This window comes from Trichechus manatus, unplaced genomic scaffold (assembly GCF_000243295.1).
Source record: "Trichechus manatus latirostris isolate Lorelei unplaced genomic scaffold, TriManLat1.0 scaffold00074, whole genome shotgun sequence".
In the NCBI taxonomy this organism is placed as follows: domain Eukaryota; kingdom Metazoa; phylum Chordata; class Mammalia; order Sirenia; family Trichechidae; genus Trichechus; species Trichechus manatus.
In genome coordinates this window covers 1703926-1726237 of record NW_004444010.1, presented here as the reverse complement: position 1 = coordinate 1726237, position 22312 = coordinate 1703926, and the positions used below count along the sequence as shown (strand labels likewise).

The 22312-nt window shown below is 37.6% G+C and overlaps 1 protein-coding gene across 2 annotated transcripts in view; it reads right to left on the bottom strand.

Moving 5' to 3' along the window:
- Nucleotides 1-22312, bottom strand: part of EMB (embigin) — an 88295-nt gene that overhangs the window by 53709 nt on the left and 12274 nt on the right. Inside the window, exon 2 of one of the 2 annotated variants that reach the window (XM_023734964.1) lies at nt 16025-16114. In XM_023734964.1, coding sequence (XP_023590732.1) covers nt 16025-16114 — 90 coding nt within the window. Of the gene's footprint in view, nt 1-15575; nt 15956-16024; nt 16115-22312 lie in introns of those variants that run through there. The other variant, XM_023734965.1, reaches the window with a different exon arrangement.

Here is a 22312-nt window from a genome sequence, read left to right as displayed (position 1 = left end):
TCAAAATTCCTGTTGTTGTGTTATTGTTAGGTGATGTCAAGTTGGTTCTGACTCATAGCAACTCCATGTATAACAGAAAGAAATGTTACCTGGTCCTGCACCACTTTCACAATAATTGCTATGTTTGAGCCCACTGTTGCAGCCACTGAGTCAATCCATTTTGTTAAGGGTCTTCCTCTTTTTTGCTGACCCTCTACTTTACCAAGCATGATGTCCTTCCTCAGTGATTGGTCCCTCCTGATAATACGTTCAAAGTAAGGAAGATCAAGTCTAGCCATCTTTACTTCTAAGAAGCATTCTGGCTGTACTTCTCAAAAGACAGATTTGTTCATTCTTCTGGAAGTCCATGGTATATTCAATATTCTTCGCCAACACCATAATTCAAATGCATCAAATCTTCTTCAGCCTTCCTTATTCATTGTTCAGCTTCTGCATGCGTATGAGGTTACTGAAAAGACTGTGGCTTGGGTCAGGTGCACCTTAGTCATCAAAGTGATATCTTTGCTTTTTGACATTTTTGCAGTAGATTTGCCCAACGCAACATTGCATTTGATTTCTTGACTGCTGCTTCCATGAGTACTGAATATGGATCCAAGTAAAATGAAATCCTTGAAAACGTCAGTCTTTTCTCCATTTATCATGAAGTTGTTTATTGGTGCAGTTTTGAGAATTTTTGTTTTCTTTATGTTGAAGTGTAATACATACTGAAGTTTTTGATTTTTATCAGTAAGTACTTCAAGTCCTCTTCAATTTCAGCGAGCAAGGTTGTGTCATTTGCATATCATTAAGTTGTTAACTAGTCTTCCTGCAATCCTGATGCCGCATTCTTCATACAGTCCACCTTCTCAGATTATTTGCTCAGCATACAGATTGAATAAATATGATGGAAGGATACAACCCTGACACACACCTTTTCCAATTTTAAACCATACAGTATTCCCTTGTTCTGTTAGAACAACTGCCTCTTGGTCTATATACAGGTTCCTCATGAGCACCATTAAGTATTCTGGAATTCCCATTCTTTGCAATAATTTGTTATGATCCACACAACTGAATGGCTTTGTATAGTCAATAAAACACAGGTAAATATCTTTCTGGTATTCTCTGCTTTCAGCCAAGATCCATCTGACATCAGCAATGACATTCCTCGTTCCACGTCCTCTTCTGAATCCACCTTGAATTTCTGGAAGTTCTCTGTCAATATATTGCTGCAACCATTTTTGAATGATCTTCAGCAAAACTTTGCTTGTATGTGATATTAGTGGTATTTTTCAATACTTTCCACATTCCGTTGGCTTACCTTTCTTTGAAATGGGCACAAGTATGCACTTCTTCCAGTTGGTTGTCCAAGCAGCTGTCTTCCATATTTCTTGGCATAGACAACTGGGCACTTCTATTGCATCTGTTTGTTGAAACATCTGTTGGTATTCCCTGAATTCCTGGAGCTTTGTTTTTTGCTAATGCCTTCAGTGCAACTTGGACTTCTTCCTTCAGTACCACTGGCTCTTGATCAAATGCTACCTCCTGAAATGGCTGAATGCCAACCAATTCTTTTTGGTACAGTGACTCTGTGTATTCCTTCCATCTTCTTTTGATGTTTCTTGCATTGTTCAATTTTTTGTCCATAGAATCCTTCAATACTGCAACTTAAGGCTTGCATTTTTTCTGCAATCTTTCAGCTTGAAAAATGCTAAGCATGTTCTTCCCTTTTAGTTGTCCAAATCTAGGTCTTTGTACATTTCATTATAATATTTGTCTTCTTGAGCTGCCCTTTGAAATCTTCTGTTCAGCTCTTTTACTTCATCATTTCCTTCCATTCATATTAGCTGTTCTACATTTGAGAGCAAGTTTCAAGGTCTCTTCTGAAATTCATTTTGGTCTTTTCTTTCATTCCTTTTAATGATCTTTTGCTTTCTTCACATCTGATATCCTTGATATTACCCCACAACTCTTCTGGTCTTCGGTCATTAATGTTTTTAGTGCGTCAAATCTATTATTGAGATGGTCTTTAAACTCAGGTGGGATATACTCAAAGTCATACTTTGGCTCTTGTGGACTTGTTTTAATTTTCTTCAGCTTCAATTTGAACTTGCATATGAGCAGTTCATGGTCTGTTCTGCAGTCAGCTCCTGGCCTTTTTCTGACTGATGATATTGAGCTTCTCCTTCGTCTCTTTCCACAGATGTAGTCAATTTTATTCCTGTGTTTTCCATCTGGCGAGGTCCACGTATGTAGTCATTGTTAATGTTGTTAATAAAAAAGAGCCGCCTCCTCAAAGTAGAGTCAACCTTAACGACGTAGATGGAGTAAAGCTTTTGGAACCTTCATTTGTTGATGTGGCACAACTCAAAATGAGAAAAAACAAAACAACAGCTACAAATATTCACTAGTAAATGTTCACTAGTAATTGAAATGTGGAATGTACAGAGTGTGAATCTAGGAAAACTGAAATGGAACACTTGAAGATTGATATCCTAAACATTAGTGAGCTGAAATGGACTGGTAGTGTCCATTTAGGTTTGAGCAATCATATGGTCTACTATGTCAGGAATGACAAACTGAAGAGGAGTGGCATAGCATTGATAATCAAAAGAACATTTCAAGATCGATCCTGAAGTACAACACTGTCAGTGACAGGAAAATATCCATATGCCTACAAGGAATACCAGTTAATATGACTATTATTAAAATTTATGCACCAACCACTAATGACAAAGATGAAGAAATTGAAGGTTTTTACCAACTTCTGCAGTCTGAAATTAATCAAACATGCAATCAAGATACATTGATAATTACTGGTAACTGGAATGTGAAAACTGGAAAACAAAGAAGAATCAGTAGCTGGAAAATACAGCCTTGGTGACAGAAATGATGCTGGAGATTCCATCATAGAATTTTGCAAGACCAATGACTTGTTCATTGCAAATCAGAACTCTTGTTCTATTCAACACTTCTCTTCTGATCTCCAGGCCCATATGTCCAGGTGCCTACTGAGCATCTAAACCTGGTCATCTACACCAAACTCAATATAGCCAATGGAGATTCCATTGGCCTTCTTTTCCCCTCACCTATAATACCAAATCCCTTCAGTAGAGTTCAGTTTTTCTACCTCTGAAATATCAGTCAAATTTGTCCAGTGTCCTTCAACTCACTTTATTATGTTGTTGTTATTAGTTGCCATAAAATCAGCTCTGACTCATGGTGACCTTTTATAAAACAGAATAAAACACTGCCCAGTTTTGCGCCATCTTCATGATCATTGGTATGTTTGATTCCACTGTTATGGCTATTGTGTCAATCTATTTCATTGAGGATTTCCCTTGTTTTTGCTGACCCTCTACTTTACCAGACCTGATATACTTTCTAGCAATTGGTTTTTCCTGATGATGTGTCCAAAGTAAGTGAGCCGAAGTCTCGCCATCCTCCCTTCTAAGGAGCATTCTGGTTGTGTTTCTTCTAAGACTGATGTATTTGTTCTTCTGGCAATACACAGTATGTATATTCAGTATTCTTCATCACTACCACAGTTCGAATGTATCAATTCTTTTTCTGTCTTCTTTTTGCAATGTCCAGCTTTCACATGTGTATGAGGTGACTGAAAAGGCCTTCACTATCTTTCACCAAAACTAGGCAAATAACCTCCTAATTTCTCTTAGCTACAATTTCCCTTCCTCTATCTACTTTATATAATGACAGCATAGTTGTGCTTCTAAAGCAAAACTCAGATCATTTAACTACCTTGATTAGGCACTTTTCATCTGCAAAACAAAGCATCTTTATACTGGACACCTCAGTTTCCTCATGTGTAAAATGGGACATTACACATTTTATGAGACTGTAGAAAGGATTAAATGAGCTATCATAAAAAAAGTACTAGAAATATAACATAGAAATTGCTCAATAAATACTCATTCATTCCCTCTCAGCATTCATTTTATTGTGGTATATAATAAAAGCTATCATGTATCATACTAGAGTTACATGTTGATTATTTCATTTAATCTTCATAGTCCTATATGGTAAGTCCTATCGTTGTCATCCCTACTTTATTGATGAGGAAGCTGTGGCAATGAGGTTGACTATCTTGCCCAAGATTACATATGAAGAAAATGAGAGCACTGAATCTCAAATTCAGGTGTGGCTGAGTCCAGACTCTCATAACCAACAGTACACAGCAACTCTCAAAGATAAGACATTCTCATGACAATGGATCAACTTCTTCATCACTTTCAAACTACTAAACCAAGTCTTTAAATAAAAAAAAATTAATAGAAGATGATACAAATTTATATGTGGCAATATGGCAAAGTGATGGTAGACGAATGGCATGATTGGCTGATTTTAAACATTCATATTTACAACAAAACACTTTTTTTACATAACTAAAACTGCAACGTAGCCTCTGTGGCAGGACATCCTCAAGCTCTAACTGTCATTTCACTATTTCATGCAATACTCTGCAGGTGCTTCTGTAGCTTGCTTTCCTTCCAGTCAGGGAAATCACACCATCAAAAATATTTTAAAAGTTCTACCTCTGACATGAAAATATTTTGTGGTTAATCAGCAAACTAATGTAAACCCAGCAGATATTTCAATTTTCCTAATATTGCACAACTGCAATGCATTTTTCCTATTCTAGGGTATTGCAAAAACATCCGTGACATCCACACTGTAAGAATGTAACCATTTGTTCAATTCCTGACTACATTTAAAAAAGACTACTTAAAATCATACAGTAATTTGTATGTGTCCAAATATTCTCTTATTTTCATAATTAGACTTAAAAAATGATATGGAGCATTAAACAACTTGCTGTGAAATGACAATGTTTAAACTTTAGTAGGTCCATTTAGGAACCATATCTTTTGGAATAAGAGTCTACTATGTTCTTTTATAAAAAAGAAAAACATGGAAAAAGGTCGTAAAATTTCTTGCATAGGCTAGTGCTTCTAAATGTGTTCTAAAAACAGAAACTCTTGTTTAGAAAGAATTAAGTGCACTACAATATATAAAATACAGTTAATGGTGAGATGAGGCAGCTCTGACTGAAGCAGGGGTAGGAAATATGGAACCTCATGAGCCTGGCCTTTCCTTCATTGCACTGCTGAGGTCAGTGAGATCTTGTGTTAAATGCAAACCAAACCAAACCCGTTGCTGTCAAGTCAATTCCGACTCACAGCGACCCCAGAGGGCACAGCAGAACTGCCCTGTAGAGTTTCTAAGGCTGTAACCTTTATGGAAGCAGCCTGCCAGCCACATCTTTCTCCCACAGAGAGGCTGGTGGGTTTGAACTGCCCACCTTTTGGTTAGCAGCCGAGCGCTTAACCACCACACCACCAGGGCTCCTTAGAGATTTAATGTTACATCATAAAATATAAATGGAACATCCAGAAACCTTACAGAAACAATCAGAAGGTCATACTAAGACAAGGCCAGCACCCCAACATAAAAATGAAGCCACCAGTCCAATTTTTAACAGGCTGTTTGCTCCATTAATGCTGTGCTTCTTTTCGCAAAGGAGTGAAACAGCTTTATAAAATAACTCCTTTGAATAAGAAAATAAATATCTTAAACCTCACTTCCAAAATTTGTAAAATAACACAAGGACACTGCTTCTTGATTCTTGTCATTTTCACCCTTTTCTCAAGTTTTTGGCATTTTGCACAAGCATCTTCAAAAGAAAGGAAAATACTAGGAAATGCAGATAGCTTCTACACAAATGAAGTCAGGTTTACCACACATAAATCATCAACGATTTAGCAACATTCTGGAAAATGTGCTAAAATTATCTCAGAAAATATACTGGCTGAATTTTATTAAACCAAGTTCCTAGTGGTCACTGTTTTCCTTTAATTAGTACTTGGCATTGAGGCATTTAATGATTATTTCTCTCCTCTCTAAATTAAGATCATTTCAAAGAAAAATAAAAAATGGTACATGGTACTATTTGAATTTCAGAAAGGCATATTTCTTCTCTTTTTGCAACATGAGATATTTAATCTAAAGGAACAGCAGTCAGTAATAACCCAACAATTAAACCTCATTCCACAGCATAAAGAATAGAACATTTCAACTACTGTTTACATCTGTTAAAGAGAAACTACAGCAAATGGTTATGTTGCTCTAGTAATTAAATACTTAACTTTGTGTTAGCTATTGTGTTAACTATTTCCAAGTAGTCAACACAAAGTTAATTCAACACTGTAGTAGTGAACGCTTACTACATTTTTGGATAAGCAGCATCTGAAAACACTTCCCCTCCATTATGTCCAGTACCAGCAGCAATGTCTTTAACTGGACTATTTCAGTGTTCCTTGCTGTCTGGCCTCCTTAGGTTCTTGGTATTTCCAGAACTTGGTTTCCAGCCTTTCCATCAATTCTTCAAAATAGCCGAAATCCACCCAATATTTTATTTCTTGCTTAATTAACTATAGACTCTGTCTATGCTTGAGATCATGAACCTGACCATAGAACTGCCAAGATTTATGCTGGACACTTAAACTATGCCTTCCTTTTACTTAATGATCAAAATTCTATGGCATTTATGGCATTTGGTGACTTAAAAGATCTGGAACATTTGGTAATATTTGGTGCCCAGAACAACACCATGAGATGGTCATCATAATGTCTACTCAGTCTGTCTTACTGGCAATGCTTGTGGTTACACAACTCATTAGGTCCAGTAATGAGCAGCTAACCAGGCCTCAGAATAGCAAATCCCTGGTCCTGTATACTCCACTCCACAGCCAATTCTCCTATTGGCTCTTGTGGTCTAAATCAACCTTCTAGATTTCCCTGTCTTTTTTGCATTTATAGATCAAGAACATCTTATGTCATCATAACCTGCCTCCTCTTCTTAAATCTAACTTCAGCCTTCCATATCTTGATGGGAGATTTCTATTTATTTTGAACCATTTTGCACACATTCACTTTGATACAATGGAAAAAAAGGAACAGCAAATGAAAATGTCATTATCATTAGATTTTCCAGTACGAGGAACCATTTAAATTCTGATATGGATTATTCCAATGGCTTCAAAATTGTTTTAATAGCAGAACTATTTTAGAAATTAACCATGGAAAATCTTACATAAAACACATCTACTACATAAAACTGAAAAATCTGTTGCTGCTCTGGGTGAAGACTGGAGGGGGTGTGGAAAGCACTTGAGTTTGGCTTCTTCCCTCCCTCATCTTCTCTTCCTACCATCCTTAAGGTATATCCCATAGAACGAGGATTTAAAAATACTTGGATTTCATCAAAGAAGAGTCAAGCAGAGGGGCCTTAGGACTCATCAAATCAAGATGAGGGCTCATAAGTACATAATGTAACTGAAAGCATGACCCCCTACTTTAGTAATGAACTTCTCCAAGCTGCAGGTACTTAACCTCGACGTCAATGCTTGAGATTTAGATGCACACCAGTGGTTTATGTCTCTCAGGATCAATTTCTTAGGTGCTAAAGATGCAGGTACCCAGGTGCATGGAAAAAGAAACCAAAATCTTACTTCTCTGACACCTGACTGTAAGTAAATCAATCTAAGTCAATTTATTAATTCTGTTCCCCTCTATTCTGGCACCAGCTGTACATGCAACACTTTTTCCAATCCCAACCACCCAAAGCTAGGTCAGATCTCACAAGTTAAAGGGCACAGTCCTCTGGACTGCCAAGTCTGCCCAAGACCTCGGACGTTAGTCATAAGCCTGAGAGTCCCCATGACACCTCTGACCTGCTGGCTGCAAATTCGTGGTTCCCTCTACTCTCTCAGCATACCAACCATAAGCCCAGGGGTCCCCAGTCTTCCTCATTTCTAACTTGCTGGCTCTCACTAATATCTTGAGTTCAATAATTCATCAGAACAACTCACAGAATTCTTAGAAAGGGCTATAGCGTCATGCATCACTTAACGACCATGATATGTTCTATGAAATGGGACATTATGTTATTTGGACATTGTGTGGACACCATATTATACACAGGCAGTCCATGGGGTTACAAATGTCCAACTTACATACAATTTCGACTTAAAGACAGACTTAGGGATGGAATTCTGTCATAATCTGGGGACTGCCTGTATACATGTTGTGTGCAGGAAGCTGCTGCATTCGCTAGGTCTGGTTACATCTGCTACATCCAGTTCTCTGATTGGGATTTCTGAATTCATGGGACCACGGATGTCTATGTGGTCGGACATTGCCTGGACATTATGCGGCACATGACCATACTTACAGTTTTACTGTATTACAGTTTTATTATATCTAAAAGGATACAAACGAAAAGGAGCATAAGGCAAGGTCTGCGAGAGTTCCTAACACAGAGCTTCTATGTCCCAAAAAGGGACATGTGCTACCCTCTTACATGCATCAGTGTATTTTCCCAACCAGAAGCCCATGAAGCTTCTGTGTCCACAGCCTTTATTGGAGTCTCATTGCATAAGTATGACTGATTGAATTATACCTCCCCATCTCAGCTGATATCAAGATGGCCAGCCCCCACCTGAGTCACCTCAGCATGAACCCTCAGATATGGTCAGGTGGCCTTTCTAATGTTGCTCACCCAATAGTCACTCCCTATCACACCACCTTGACTTATTTTCTTCCCAGCACTTAGCACTATCTGACATTATCTTTTTAATTAATTTTTTTACTTATTCACTGCCTGTCCCCTCTGGAATACAAACTCTATGACATGGAGTAGGAAGGAGAAGGATAAGTCAGTCATGTTCACCACTGTATATGAAGCTCTCAATAAACTTTTTTGAATTGATTTGGATAATAAAAGTGGCTCCTGGAATATAGTCTTTAAAATACTGAATCTATATGCCCATCCTCCCTTTTTTTTTTTTAGACAGAGAAGGCACCTTGCCTTAAACTGAAGATTTAGGCTTACTAAAACTCTGCCCAAAGGAGATGGGAACTGTATAAGAAGATTTTGTCTTATCTAGTTGATTGATTTATTAGCCAAAACAAACTTGTTCAGTACTTTTATACACTATATGGGATACAGAGGTGAATTAAAAATTGTTCATGTTCTTCAAACATAAATAACTATAATTAAGATTAACTGTAATAGATACCCTAAGTCAAATGAGATCTAAATTGCAGATCTAAATACAATATTGCAGAAATGTTGATCCCCAAATTAATCTATAAATTCAATGAAAGAACAGTCAAAATCCAAACAGCACTTTTTATGGAATTTGATTAAACAAAAATCTAGTACATGGCACAGTAAAAGTCTAGGAAAAAAAATATACATACAGATACATATACATGTGCATATGTATATTCACATACTATATACACATACCACACACATATATATGGTGTGCATCGGGGTTGTATCCTTTCACCATACTTATTCAATCTGTATGCTGAGCAAATAATCCGAGAAGCTGGACAATATGAAGAAGAATGCGGCATCAGGATTGGAGCAAGATGCATAAATAACCTGTGATATGCAGATGACACAACTTTGCTTGCTGAAAGCGAAGAGGACTTAAAGCACTTACGGATGAAGATCAAAGACCACAGCCTTCAGTATGGATTACACCTCAACATAAAGAAAACAAAAATCCTCACATCTAGACCAATAAACAAAACCATGATGAACAGAGAATAGAGTGAAGTTGTCAAGGATTTCATTTTACTTGGATTCAAAATCGACGCCCATGGAAGCAGCAGTTAAGAAATTAAACGACATAGTGCTTTGGGCAAATCTGCTGCAAAAAACCTCTTTAAAGTGTTAAAACGCAAAGATGTCACTTTTGAGGACTAAAGTGCACCTGACCCAAGCCATAGTATTTTCAGTCTCCTCATATGCATGCAAAAGCTGTACAATGAATACGGAAGACTGAAGAATTGATGCCTTTGAATTGCAGTGGTGGCGAAGAATACTGAATATACCACAGACTGTCAGAAGAACAAACAAATCTACCTTGGAAGAAGTACACACTCTCCTCACTTCAAAGACCAGGTGGTTATATGAAATAACTGCCAAATTACATTACATAACTACCAAACCACTGAGACTCACTGCCCAGCCAAGCTGACATACAAGCTTAACCACCAAAGCCAGCATTACTCTTACCTGGCATCCCGGAGTTTGATACTGCCAGACATGTCATTAATGTGCAAAATAGTCGGGTAGTAGATTTTTTACTATTGTCATAAATGTGAAATGTCCGATAACAAGATAGTCGATAAGTGAGGAGAAGGTGTACAGCCAGAATACTCCTTAGAAGACAGGATGGTGAGACTTTGTCTCACGTGCTTTGAAAATGTTATCAGGAGGAACCAGTTCCTGGAGAAGGACATCATGCTTGGTAAAGTAGAGGGTCAAGGAAAAAGAGGAAGACCCTCAGCGAGATGGATGACACAGCGGCTGCAACAACGGGCTCAAATACAGCAACGATTGTGAGGATGGCGCAGGACTGGGCAGTGTTTCATTCTGTTGTACATGGGATCGCTGCGAGTTGGAACTGAGTTGACAGCAACTAACAACACCTCTCTCTCTGTATATAAATACATATACACATACATACATCAAATAATGTTTTAAAAATTAAAATTAGTGTGTTAATGATGTTGGAAAAGACCAAGAAATTAATGGAATATAATTTTCCAAATTGTAAGATAAAATTAGTAGATCATGAAATCAGTTTAGTAGTTATAACCCAATTTTTTTTTTTAATGGATTAGGAGAAAAGAGACAAAAAACTATCAGAATACAACACATATTTAATATACATATTGCCTGAAGATTTTGTTTCAGTGTGAGTTTGTGTACATGTGTAAGGTAGTATACCAAGTTACAAGGTAAAATGTATTTTTTACTTTGGGTAGCACTTTAAAAAGTTTGAAAAACAATGAATTGTCAGTACAAAACCAGCATAGTGCATGAGAATTCCCAGTATGATTAAGGTGGTGACCATTTTCATTCAACTAAGGTTCAATGAAGAAAAGCAATTTCCAGAACAATATATATATTCTTCTATCATTAATATTAAAAAAATACTACATAGTTTCTGTGGAAACATACATATATATGTAAAGCATGGAAAAGAAAAGGAGCACTCGGCTGCTAACCTAAAAGTTGATGGTTCGAACCCATCAGCCGCTCTGTAAGAGAAAGATGTGGTAGCCTGCTTCCATAAAGATTTCTAGACTTGGAAACTCTATGGGGCAGTTCTACTGTGTCCTATAGCCTCACTGTAAGTCGGAATATACTAGATGGCATCGTGTTTGTTTGTTTTTTTTAATGGGAAAGAAACACATACTACTGAACAGGGATTACCTGTGGAAAAGAGGAGAGAGAGCAGAGATTGAAGAGGTGTGTAGTCAAGGTAGCTTTGACCTCATCTCTCAAATTTTAATTTTTATATCCAGAAGTTCTATTTGGTTATTTTTCAAACCGGCTTGGCTTTTTTGATCGTGAAATATTTGTTTGTTTTCCCTTATGTGTTTGATTTCTTCTTTTATGCTCCTACCTTGTATTTCTAGTATCTGAAGTTCCAGGATAGCTAATCCTGCTGCTCCTTAGCTGACTCTGAGTTGTCCAGTGTTTTTTACAATTCTGTGAGCACATCCTCAGTAGGGACTGCAGAGCCAGGGTGGATGATGTATCCCTTCCACAGATCTTCTGCATTTGTTTTCCTGGCAAAGTATCACCTGCTACGGATCATTTTTGGTATTTCTCAATTTGGAGGCTCCTGTCTAACACAGGTAATGTAAATTTGAAATCTAAGTCTGTGTGAGGGCAGGTCCATTTCTCTGAATACTTAGGGAAGTCTTTTGCTTTTAATGCAGATCAGAGCTGAAATGAAGAAGCCAACTTATCATCTTGTGCTGGTCAGCTGATTTTTTTCCTTTTTCTAAGCCCTAGGTCAAATCTTCCACTATGTTTATAGCCTACAAAGGGTCAGCTTTTGGGAGGTTATCAGCTCCAACTCCCCTCCTTGCAAGGACTCATGGTCTTGATTCTTGTATCTCTGTGGCTCTTAAAACCCATGTGCCTTGGCTACAAAAACAAGGAACCTTAACATGTCATCAACTCATAGGTTTACTGCTGCTCACCAGCTTTGGCTATTGTAAATTGTCTTTCCTTTTTTGTACACTTAGCTATATAGTTAAAAGAATGTTTGCTATATTTTATCTGGAATTTCTAGATGTGGCAGGAGGGTTTACAGATTCTCTAATCCACTGTATTGCTAGAAATAATATTTTCATATTAAAAAAAGAATGAACTCAGACTTACTTACATATTTAAAAGTTAATAAAAACATCAAATGCATACGAGAGAAAATGAAACAGTGCTTCTCCATATGTACTTTATTGAATTCATGGCTTTTAACTGACTTCTCAAAGACAGAGAGAATGTGAATATTATCAGGAGGGAGGGAAGAGATGCGAAGAATGGACCAGGTTCCCTGTCCTATATCTGGATGCAGTACTGGTATGTGTTATTCAGTACCACTATCTAACTTTTTGGTGGGATTCTCTACTAAATGCTAGAGCCATGTGAATATTAAATAATCTGTCTTCGCATGATGCATGGATGGAGGGCAGTTGCACAGCTATCTTTTTAATGAGTTAAGTAGTGGTTCTCAACAGGGGGTAATTTTGTTCCTCAAGGGACAGTTAGCAACATCTGGAGGTATTTTTGGTTGTCACAACTTAGGAAGTGCTACTCACATTTAGTGGGTAGAGGCTAGAGATGCTACTAAACATCCTACAATGGCCAGAATATTTCCCCCACAATAAAGAATTATCTAGTCCAAAATATCAGCGTTGCCGCTATGGAGAAACTCTGGTATAGAACAACAGTTGCTTGCAGCTACTGCCACTTGTGTTGTTATGTTGGGTCTTTCTTCCCTCTTCTCTTTCTTTCATTCTCTGCGAATTTTTGGACTCACACATTTTTCTCTGTACATCAACAGTCTTTACATTTATTTAGTAACTGGTAGTCTGCTTCTGAGAAGCATTATAAACATCTGCACTTCATTCAAGTCACTCTAGAATCTTCTGTGCAACAAAGTGTCTGCGGAGTCAAATGCAAAGGACTCTCCCTTTTTTTCCTGTTCTCAACCTCACTGATTATGTACTTTACCCTGGAGTCTGAGTAGCCCTAACCCACACCTTTCTCTGGCTAGGTCTAGGCAACATGGCTGCCTTTCCTTACCTTGAGTAATCATCCCAAGTCTTACACTGTGTATTTTTCTGCGTATCTGCACCTCCAGCGTCTGCTTACTCAACGTCTTTGCCTGAGCAGCACTTTGCCAGACTAGCAGCTTGTGTCTCAACATGGTAAATAAAATGTGCCAATGAGTCAATACGGAGAGAGCTGATGCCAACGTTATCAGGCTGGTCAAGAAAACTACAGCCTGTTGTTTTGATCTTAACCTCTCTGGTTAAACTATAACACATTGATTGAGACACCACACTCTAAAATAAGTCGAGGGAAAGAAAAAGTAAAAGTAACAATACAGGAATACTCTAATTGCAGTAACACAAACAATGAATTCCAAACACTGACATTGGGAAATCTGGCACAGTGGTATAAAAATAGCCTGTTATCAAAAGATCAGTTTGAAAAATTCAGTGATGTTAGAGAGAGGAAAAACGTTTCTTCATAGTAAATTCAATTATACTTTCACAAATATATTCATAACACTGGCAAATGAAGTTCCTAAGACTAATTGGTCTAGGAATAAGACAATTAAAATAGCTTTGTTTTCATAATTTTTGAATACGTCATTTCAAAAGTAATGTCAACTTATTTAAAAGAGGTGTAATTGTTTTAATAACACTGTTTGTTAAAAGGTATGAATAACTGGTTATTAAGAAAGGCTGAATGCATAATGGTTAATAGCATGCTCTGACGTCAAACTGCCTGGGTTAAAAACCCAGCTACCACCTGTGTGACTGAATCTATTTGTTCCTCGCGTTTGCATCTGCAAATTACAAATAACATTAGTACCTGCCTCACGGGGTTGTTAGGGTGATTAAATGTAAATATGCACATGGTATAAAGTAATTACCATGTGTTTGTGAAGTAAATAATTAGCAACATTTTAAACATATAAAATTACTAAACAACTAGGCTTTCATGAGCCAAAGGCCATGTTTTTCATTCTCCCAATAACATGACCCTTTGTTTCCCAATTTCAAGCATCTTCACGTAAGTATATGAAGAGATGGGCTAATGCTGTCACACTGGTCGAGAAATTTGCAAAGTATGTATTGTGTTTGAAACATTTTATCCTAACAGGAAAATAAACTTTTAAAATGCCCAGAATGAAAGAGGAAAGGATAAGTAACAATACTGTAAGTGTTATTTACAGACAAACATGAACAATAATATCCAATGATACTGGAATATGTAAACAATGATAGGACAATATGAAAGCATTCCATTCAGAAAGTAGATTAAAAACCCTAGCGACAGCAGTAAGAAGGAACTCTATCATTCCTAATAATCATGAGTACATCTTCAAATTTGAATTCTACATTTCCTTAAAGGCAATTCCTAAAATCAAACGTTTTGATGCAAGGATGCAACCAGAGCAACAATTCATGTGAAAATTCAACATTTAGTTCTCAACACAGAGATCCAACGTTTCAAAATTAATGTTGAAATATTCCTTTGTTACAGTAAGAATACTGGTTTTAATAGCACTATTAGAATAAGAGTAGTTCAGATTTAAGCCTTCCAGACAGGTTAAACCCAAAACCCACTGCTGTGGAGTTGATTCAGACTCATAGCGATCTATAAGACAGAGTAGAACTGCCGCCATAGGGTTTCCAAGGCTGTAAATCCTTTAGGAGGCAGACTGCCACATCTTTCTCCCACGGAGTGGCTGGTGGGTTCGAATAGCCAGCCTTCTGCTTAGCAGCCAAGCGCTTTAACCACTGCACCACCACGGATCCCCAGACAGGTTAAGTAAGTCTATAACCAGCCCGGCATAGATGAAAACATCCATTCTTTCTTTGCTCTCGCCCTGCGAACCTGACTCTTAGTTTCCTAGCCTCCAGCTGTACTGGGTAAAGAGGGGTGAGCTGCTGCCAATACTGCTATGTTGGTCAAAGAATTTGCAAAGTTATGTTTTCATATGAATTTCTCCTAGAGAAACATTTCACCGTAACAGAGGATAATAACTAGAACATGAAAAGAAAAAAAAAACAAATAACAACACAGAAATGTAATCACTTTTAAAAGTAAGAATGAACTCCAGATATTGACATGGGGACATTTGGGAACAAACAGGATTTGCACAAAGTCATAAAAATATTCTACCAAAAAGCTCAGTGCAAACATTCCACCGGTACCAACTGGGGGGAGAAAACACCTTTTACGCATATTAAATAGAAGTAAAGAAACAGTCCTTAAAGACTAGAGGACAAAGGCTGGGCATATAATTGGGGAAAAAAACCAAATTATTGATTTAATAAATATATTTAAAATGCTTACATTCTATTTATACTTTTGTTTTAATACTGTTACTAAAACAGGTTAACTGAGATTACTTTTGCAACACTGGAATCCAAAGCTGTGAATAAGAAACTGGCATTCTCACTCAGAGCTGAGTTGAAGTTTGTAGTACTTTGCTTGTTTTTCCACTGTGATTGACTCATTCGATGTCATTAATTCTTCTCTGGCTCAGGGTCTTCCAGGGAATGCATGACTTCTCCTCTCAGTGCAGAGTAATCGTAATGGATACATAACCAAAAATTGTTGAAAACATAAGAGACTCTGCAAACTAAAGTAATCCTCCCCTTCTCAGGTGTCCTCTCTTCTTGAGAACCTTTCTTAGCTCAACCAAGTCGGAACAGCTTCCTCCTCCCTGCACTCAGAGGACTTAGATTCTCATCATACTGCATTATAACTATATAAGGTACTGATGTTTCTCCCACCAAACCACGAGCAGGGATAGATAGCACTTTACGAATCAAAAAAAAGTAGCTTGACTAACAACAAAACAAAACTTATTTCGGCATTGTATTATTCAAAACATGATACATTTACCAGTCAGTGTTATGTTATGAGTCTCCAAGGAAAGGTTAGAGTATTCTGCCATCATTTCTTCTCTGGCAGGTAGACTTGTAAAAGGTGAACCTATGAGAGAAAGAACATGGGATTACATATTCTTACCAGAACTATCTAAATGATTACCTAAAAGCCAGTTGCAACAGTTAAAATGCTGTTGTAGACTCTTCATGAAAAAATAATGTTTCCCGGAAGCTTTTTTAACAAGGTCTTGTACACTCCGAAGATTTTAGATATATATTAGGCTATTTAATGTGACCAAATTTCCAATTTTTTCTACATTCTTTTCACCTAAAAATTCCTATAAATTTACATCAAGTAGCTTGTTAGAAAAATGTTCCTTTTCTTATCCTAAACTTAGAGTACTTTCTTACAAAACATAAATTAACTAAGACATTAAGGAATTAAATAAAAGTGTCAGAAAAGGGAAAGACATGAGGCAAAGACAGAAGATGAGAGAACAAAGAACAATGAAAAGAGGAACAGAAAACCCCCAAACCAAACCCCTTGCCATCAAGTTGATTTTAGAAGGACAGAAAGGCCATAAGAACGAACATAAAAAAAGGGAAGAAAACACAGAGGCCTGAACTGGGGAAGAAACTAATAACTGATTTAATAAACATGTTTAAAATGTTTGCATTCTATCTGTACTTTTGTTTTAATATTGTTACTAAAACAGGTTAACTAAGATTACTTTTGCAACACTGGAATCCAAAGCAGTGAATGAGAAAGTGGTATTCACACCCAGAGCTGAATTTTAGTTTGGTGTACTTTGCTTGTTTTCCCATGGCATGTCATTGACTCATTCGATGTCATTAATTTTTTTTTTTGTAGAATATTTTTGTGACTTTGTGCAAGTCCTGTTTGTTCCCAAACCCACTGCCATCAAGTTGATTCAAGAGGGACAGAGAGACCATAATAATGAGTATAAAAAAGGAAGAAAATATCGAGGCCTGGGCACTAGAGGATAAGGAGTTAAAATGGATGCACAGTAAGAGTTTGTACGATATTTGTTTTCCAGCAATGGTTACAGTACAGCATGCCCTGTGCCTGTAATGACTTCCTGTTTTCCTCTATCTCTTACCTGTTCTTTTGAAAAATTTTATTAAAAAACAAGATTTCCATTTTCACCTCTCCCATCTCATCACAGCTTCCTCTTCTTATTTTCCTTTGACTTTAGGGCACCAGATTTTCCCTCCCACAAAAACTACCCCAATTCTATCAAACAAGTCAGAGAGGAGAAAATGGCTTACTATGGCAAACCTGGCTACATTCTTTGAACTTTCCATTCAACTGAAATGAAATCTGGGCCTTTTTTATTTCACATTTTTTTACACTCTGCTCTGAAAGTTATTCCTAGCGTAAGGGTGCAAGGCTAGATTCCTATCCCCTTCCTTGTCTTATATGTATGAAAAATGTTATCAAGTTAGCAATTCCTTTTGTTGCTTCAGCAATTCACACAGCTTTTACAATACTGCCTAATAAAAAAATCTACCTAGCCAGAATTCAACTCTCCAATAGGCTGGGTTCCAAACATCAAATCATCTCTAATTCTGCTCTGGAAGTTGGAATGCACTTTCCCGTAAAATAACCCTACAACTAAAACATACCTAAAGTGTCATACTTCTCTCTGACAGTGATTCTACAGGAAATTATGTCCTGGTTTCCCTCTGGGCTATCAGAAATACAAAAGCTTTCTTCCACCCATATTCAATATTCATTCATTCTCATATTCATATTTTCTCCCTCTCTCTTATTCTCACTGTAACACATCACACATACCACCAAAAGAGGTTCTCATTAACATTTTGTCATGATGAAAATTCTTTTTTTATTCTTGGGCATAGCTCACTTAGAGGCTATATTAAAGAGAAAATATTATAGGAAGATCAAAACAGATGCCACTCACTTACGAATGGGAAGCCAGGAGGGGGTGCATAGGAAGGAAAGAGTTGTTCTATTACATCAGCTGCTCTGTGAAGCTGGCAAAACATAAGCTTGCTAGGGATTTCTTTCTCCTTTGACTAGCCTACTGCAGAATAGAATTTCAGTCTTGGGCTTCTCACCAACCTCTTTATCCCTGAAACAAGTCCATAATCCTTTTGAGATTGTATGACATTATTATTATTAACAATAACGACAGTTGCATAAGCTAAAAAATTGCTTTTTATCATTCTTATTCCTATTTTACTTAAACACTAGAGCGCACCAGACACATGCTTGATACTGATGAGGAGTATAAAGCTAAATAAACTTGGTCCATAGAGGGGACATGAATCATAATAGCAATTTAGGCCCACAACTTGTGATTAAAAAAGGCATTAAGATTTCAGAGTAGCCCCATTCATAGTATTGACTATAACTAGCCTGTGTATTTTATACAAGTTGGTGCATGAGCTACAGGGTGTGAAACCTGATCTACATCTTTGAGGGACTAGTGAGGTGGAGTGGGGATGGAGACAATTCCGGGGAGACGGGTTCTAAGCCTGGGGCCGTTATCCCATTGCTTATTACCAGGACCAGTTATGGAAGGGCCTACCTAGGACCTGCATTAGAACAAGGAAGAGACAGGGGTATAGGCTTGGCCTAGGCAATTCTAAGCTTATCGCAGTTAAACAACTAGGAGGAGAAGGAAAACCAAGTTTTTTTTAGAAGTAGTGAAGTCTGGGTAGTTCCAGAATACACTAGCTGTTGTGACCATTTGCAATGGGCAATTCATATATTAATAAACCATGAACATCCATAAACCAGACACCACCTGGACCTAACTTTATATTCCCTTTTAATAACGAATCATAATAAGGCTCCTGTTTCCAATGAACAAGCCCCAGGGCAAAAATACATGAACAACTGTTGTGATCCTTACCTAAGACAAGTCCCTTTAAGAAGCAATACACAAAAATGCCTTGAAAGCAGGGCAGTCTGCAGAAGGTGTTAGAACAGTAAAAGTGAGAGGCTCTTTGTTTAGGCAAGATAATTTTTAATCAAAAAACTGAGAATATAAACCTTATTGCTTTCAGTAAGAGGACAGCTGGCAGGAGGCTCATTCACCTAACACTGGTGTTAAATGAAACTGGCAGGATATCTAGGCAGATGTGGTCTGAATACTTCCCTGAAAGGATTAAGCTGAGTCACAAAAAGAAGTACCAAATGGAGAGGCAGGAATTTTGTGTTCTAATCCAAGTTCTGCCACTGACTTGCTACCTGGGGTTTCAAAATACAACACAATCAGCTCAGTGCTTTGACAAATATGTCACCACCATAGAAATCATTTCATAAGAAAAGAACTCAGGATCAGAAAAGTTGTATAACTACTGAATGATGGTGCCAAGATTATAACTCACATTCCTGAAGTTACCTCACTCAACCCCCCTTTCTTAATCATTGCTGGAAATTTTCCACCAGGCATTCTTTTACAGGTAGTGGCAAAAAATGCCAAAACAAAAGAGTAATAACATGTAATCGTTGTTCCAAACATCAGAAGATTTTTTTCTCTCCCTCTTCCGAGGAGATGGGGGATGAAGGTGGTGCATCAAAGAAATAAGTAGCATTCTCATTTATGCCTATTATTTCATGCAAAATAGCAAAATGGTTTTAAATGTTTCACATATTACATTATTAAAACAGACATCGCTAGAAGTGATTTATAATTTATGCTAGTCGCATTTTCCTTTATTTATTGTTGTAGTTTAAATGAAGTTTACATTTCAAGTTAGTCTCCCGTACAAAAATTAATACATGCATTGTTACGTGACCCTAATTGCTCTCCCCATACTGTGACAGCACACTCCTCCTTTCCATCCGATTCCCCATGTTCATTCAACCAGCTCCTAACCCTCTCTGCCTTCCCATCTCACCTCTGGACAGAAGCTGCCCATTTAGTCTCTTGTACCTACTTGAGCTAAGAGGCACACCCCTCACGAGTATAACTTTATGTTCCATAGTCCAGTCCAATCCCTGTCTGAAGAGTTGGCCTCAGAAGTTGTTTTAGTTCTTGGCTGACAGAGCATCCAGGGGCCACACTTTCTGGGGTTCCTCCAGTCTCAGTCTGGTCTTCTTACTAGAATTTGAGTTCTGCACCCCACCTTTCTCCTGCTCCATCAGGGACTCTCTGATGTGTTCCCTGTCAGGGCCGTCATTGGTGGTAGCAGGGCACCATCTAGTTCTTCTGGTCTCAGGCTAATGAAGTCTCTGGTTTATGTGGCCCTTTCTGTCTCTTGGGTTAATACTTTCCTTGTGTCTTTGGTGTTCTTCATTCTCCTTTACTCCAGGTGGTGAGGGCCAATTAATGCATCTTAGATGCTCACTTGCAAGCTTTTAAGACCCCAGATGCCACTCACCAAAGTAGGATGCAAAACATTTTCTTAATAAGCTTTGTTATGCCAACTGACCTAGATGTCCCCTGAAAGCATGGTCCCCAGACCCCTACCCCTGCTACTCTGTCCCTCAAAGTGTTTGATAGTATTCAGGAAATTTCTTAGCTTTGGTTTAGTCCAGTCGTGCTGGCTTCCCCTGTAGTGTGTGTTGTCCTTCTCATCACCTAATTCTTATCTACTATCTAGTTAGTAAATAACCCTCACCCTCCCTCTCCACCCTTGTAACCATCAAAGAATGTTTTCTTCTGTGTTTAAACCTTTTCTTGAGTTCTTATAATAGTGGTCTTATACAATATTTGTCCTTCTGTGACTGACTAAATTCACTCAGCGTAACACCCTCCAGATTCCTCCATGTTATGTTTCACGGCTTCACCATTGTTCTTTATCATTGCATAGTATTCCATTGTGTGGATATACCACAATTTGTTTATCCATTCATCCGCTGATGGGCACCCAGGTCGTTTCCATCTTTTTGCTATTGTGAACAGTGCTGCAATGAACGTGGGTGTGCATATATCAATTCGTGTGATGGCTCTTATTTCTTTAGGATTTCTAGCTTTTTTAAGGAAGCACCAAATCGATTTCCAAAGTGGCTGTACCATTTTATATTCCCACCAACAGTGTATAAGTGTTCCAGTCTCTCCACAACCTCTCCAGCATTTATTATTTTGTGTTTTTAGATTGATGCTAGCCTTGTTGTGGTGCGATGATATCTCCTTGTAGTTTTGATCTGCATTTCTCTAATGGCTAAAGATCGTGAGCATTTCTTCATGTGTCCGTTAGCTGACTGAATATCTTCTTTGGCGAAGTGCCTGTTCATATCATTTGCCCATTATTTAATTGGGTTGTCTTTTTGTTGTTGAGGTTTTGCAGTATCTTGTAGATTTTAGAGATTAGATGTTGATCGAATTTGTCAAAGCTAAAAATTTTTTCCCAGTCTGTAGGTTGTCCTTTTACTCTTTTGGTGAAGTCTTTTGATGAGCGTAAGTGTTTGATTTTTAGGAGCTCCCATATATCTAGTCTCTCTTCTTGTGCTTGTTCATTGTTACTGATGGTTCATATTGTGTTTATGCCATATATTAGGGTTCCAAGCATTGTCCCTATTTTTTCCTTCCATGATCTTTATCATTTTTGATTTTATATTTAAGTTTTTGATCCATTTTGAGTTAGTTTTTGTGCATGGTGTGAGGTATGGGTCTTGTTTCACTTTTTTGCAGATGGATATCCAGTTATGCCAGCACCATTTGTTAAAGAGACTGTCTTTTCCCCAATTAATGGACTTTGGGCTCTTGTCAAATATCAGCTGCTCATATGTGGATGAATTTATGTCTGGATTCTCAATTCTGTTCCATTGGTCTATGTATCTGTTGTACCAGTAGCAGCTGTTTTGACTACCGTGGTGGTATAAGAAGTTCTAAAATCAGGTAGTGTGAAGCCTCCCACTTTGTTCTTCTTCTTGAGTAATGCTTTACTTAGTTGGGGCTTCTTCCCTTTCCATATAAGTTGATTTGTTTCTCTATCTCATTAAAAAATGCCAGTGGAATTTGTATCGGGATTGCATTGTATCTCTAGATCGCTTTTGGCAGAATAGACATTTTCACAATGTTGAGTTTTCCTATCCATGAGCAAGGTATATTTATCCACTTATGCAGGTTTCTTTTGGTTTCTTGCAGTAGTGTCTTGTAGTTTTCACTGTATAGGTCTTTTATATCTGTGGTTAGATTTATTCCTAAGTATTTTATCTTCTTGGGGGCTACTGTAAATGGTACTGATTTGGTGATTTCCTTTTCGAAGTCCTCTTTGTTAGTGTAAAGGAATCCAACTGATTTTTGTATGTTTATCTTGTATCCTGAAACTTTGCTGAAATCTTCTATTAGTTCCAGTAGTTTTC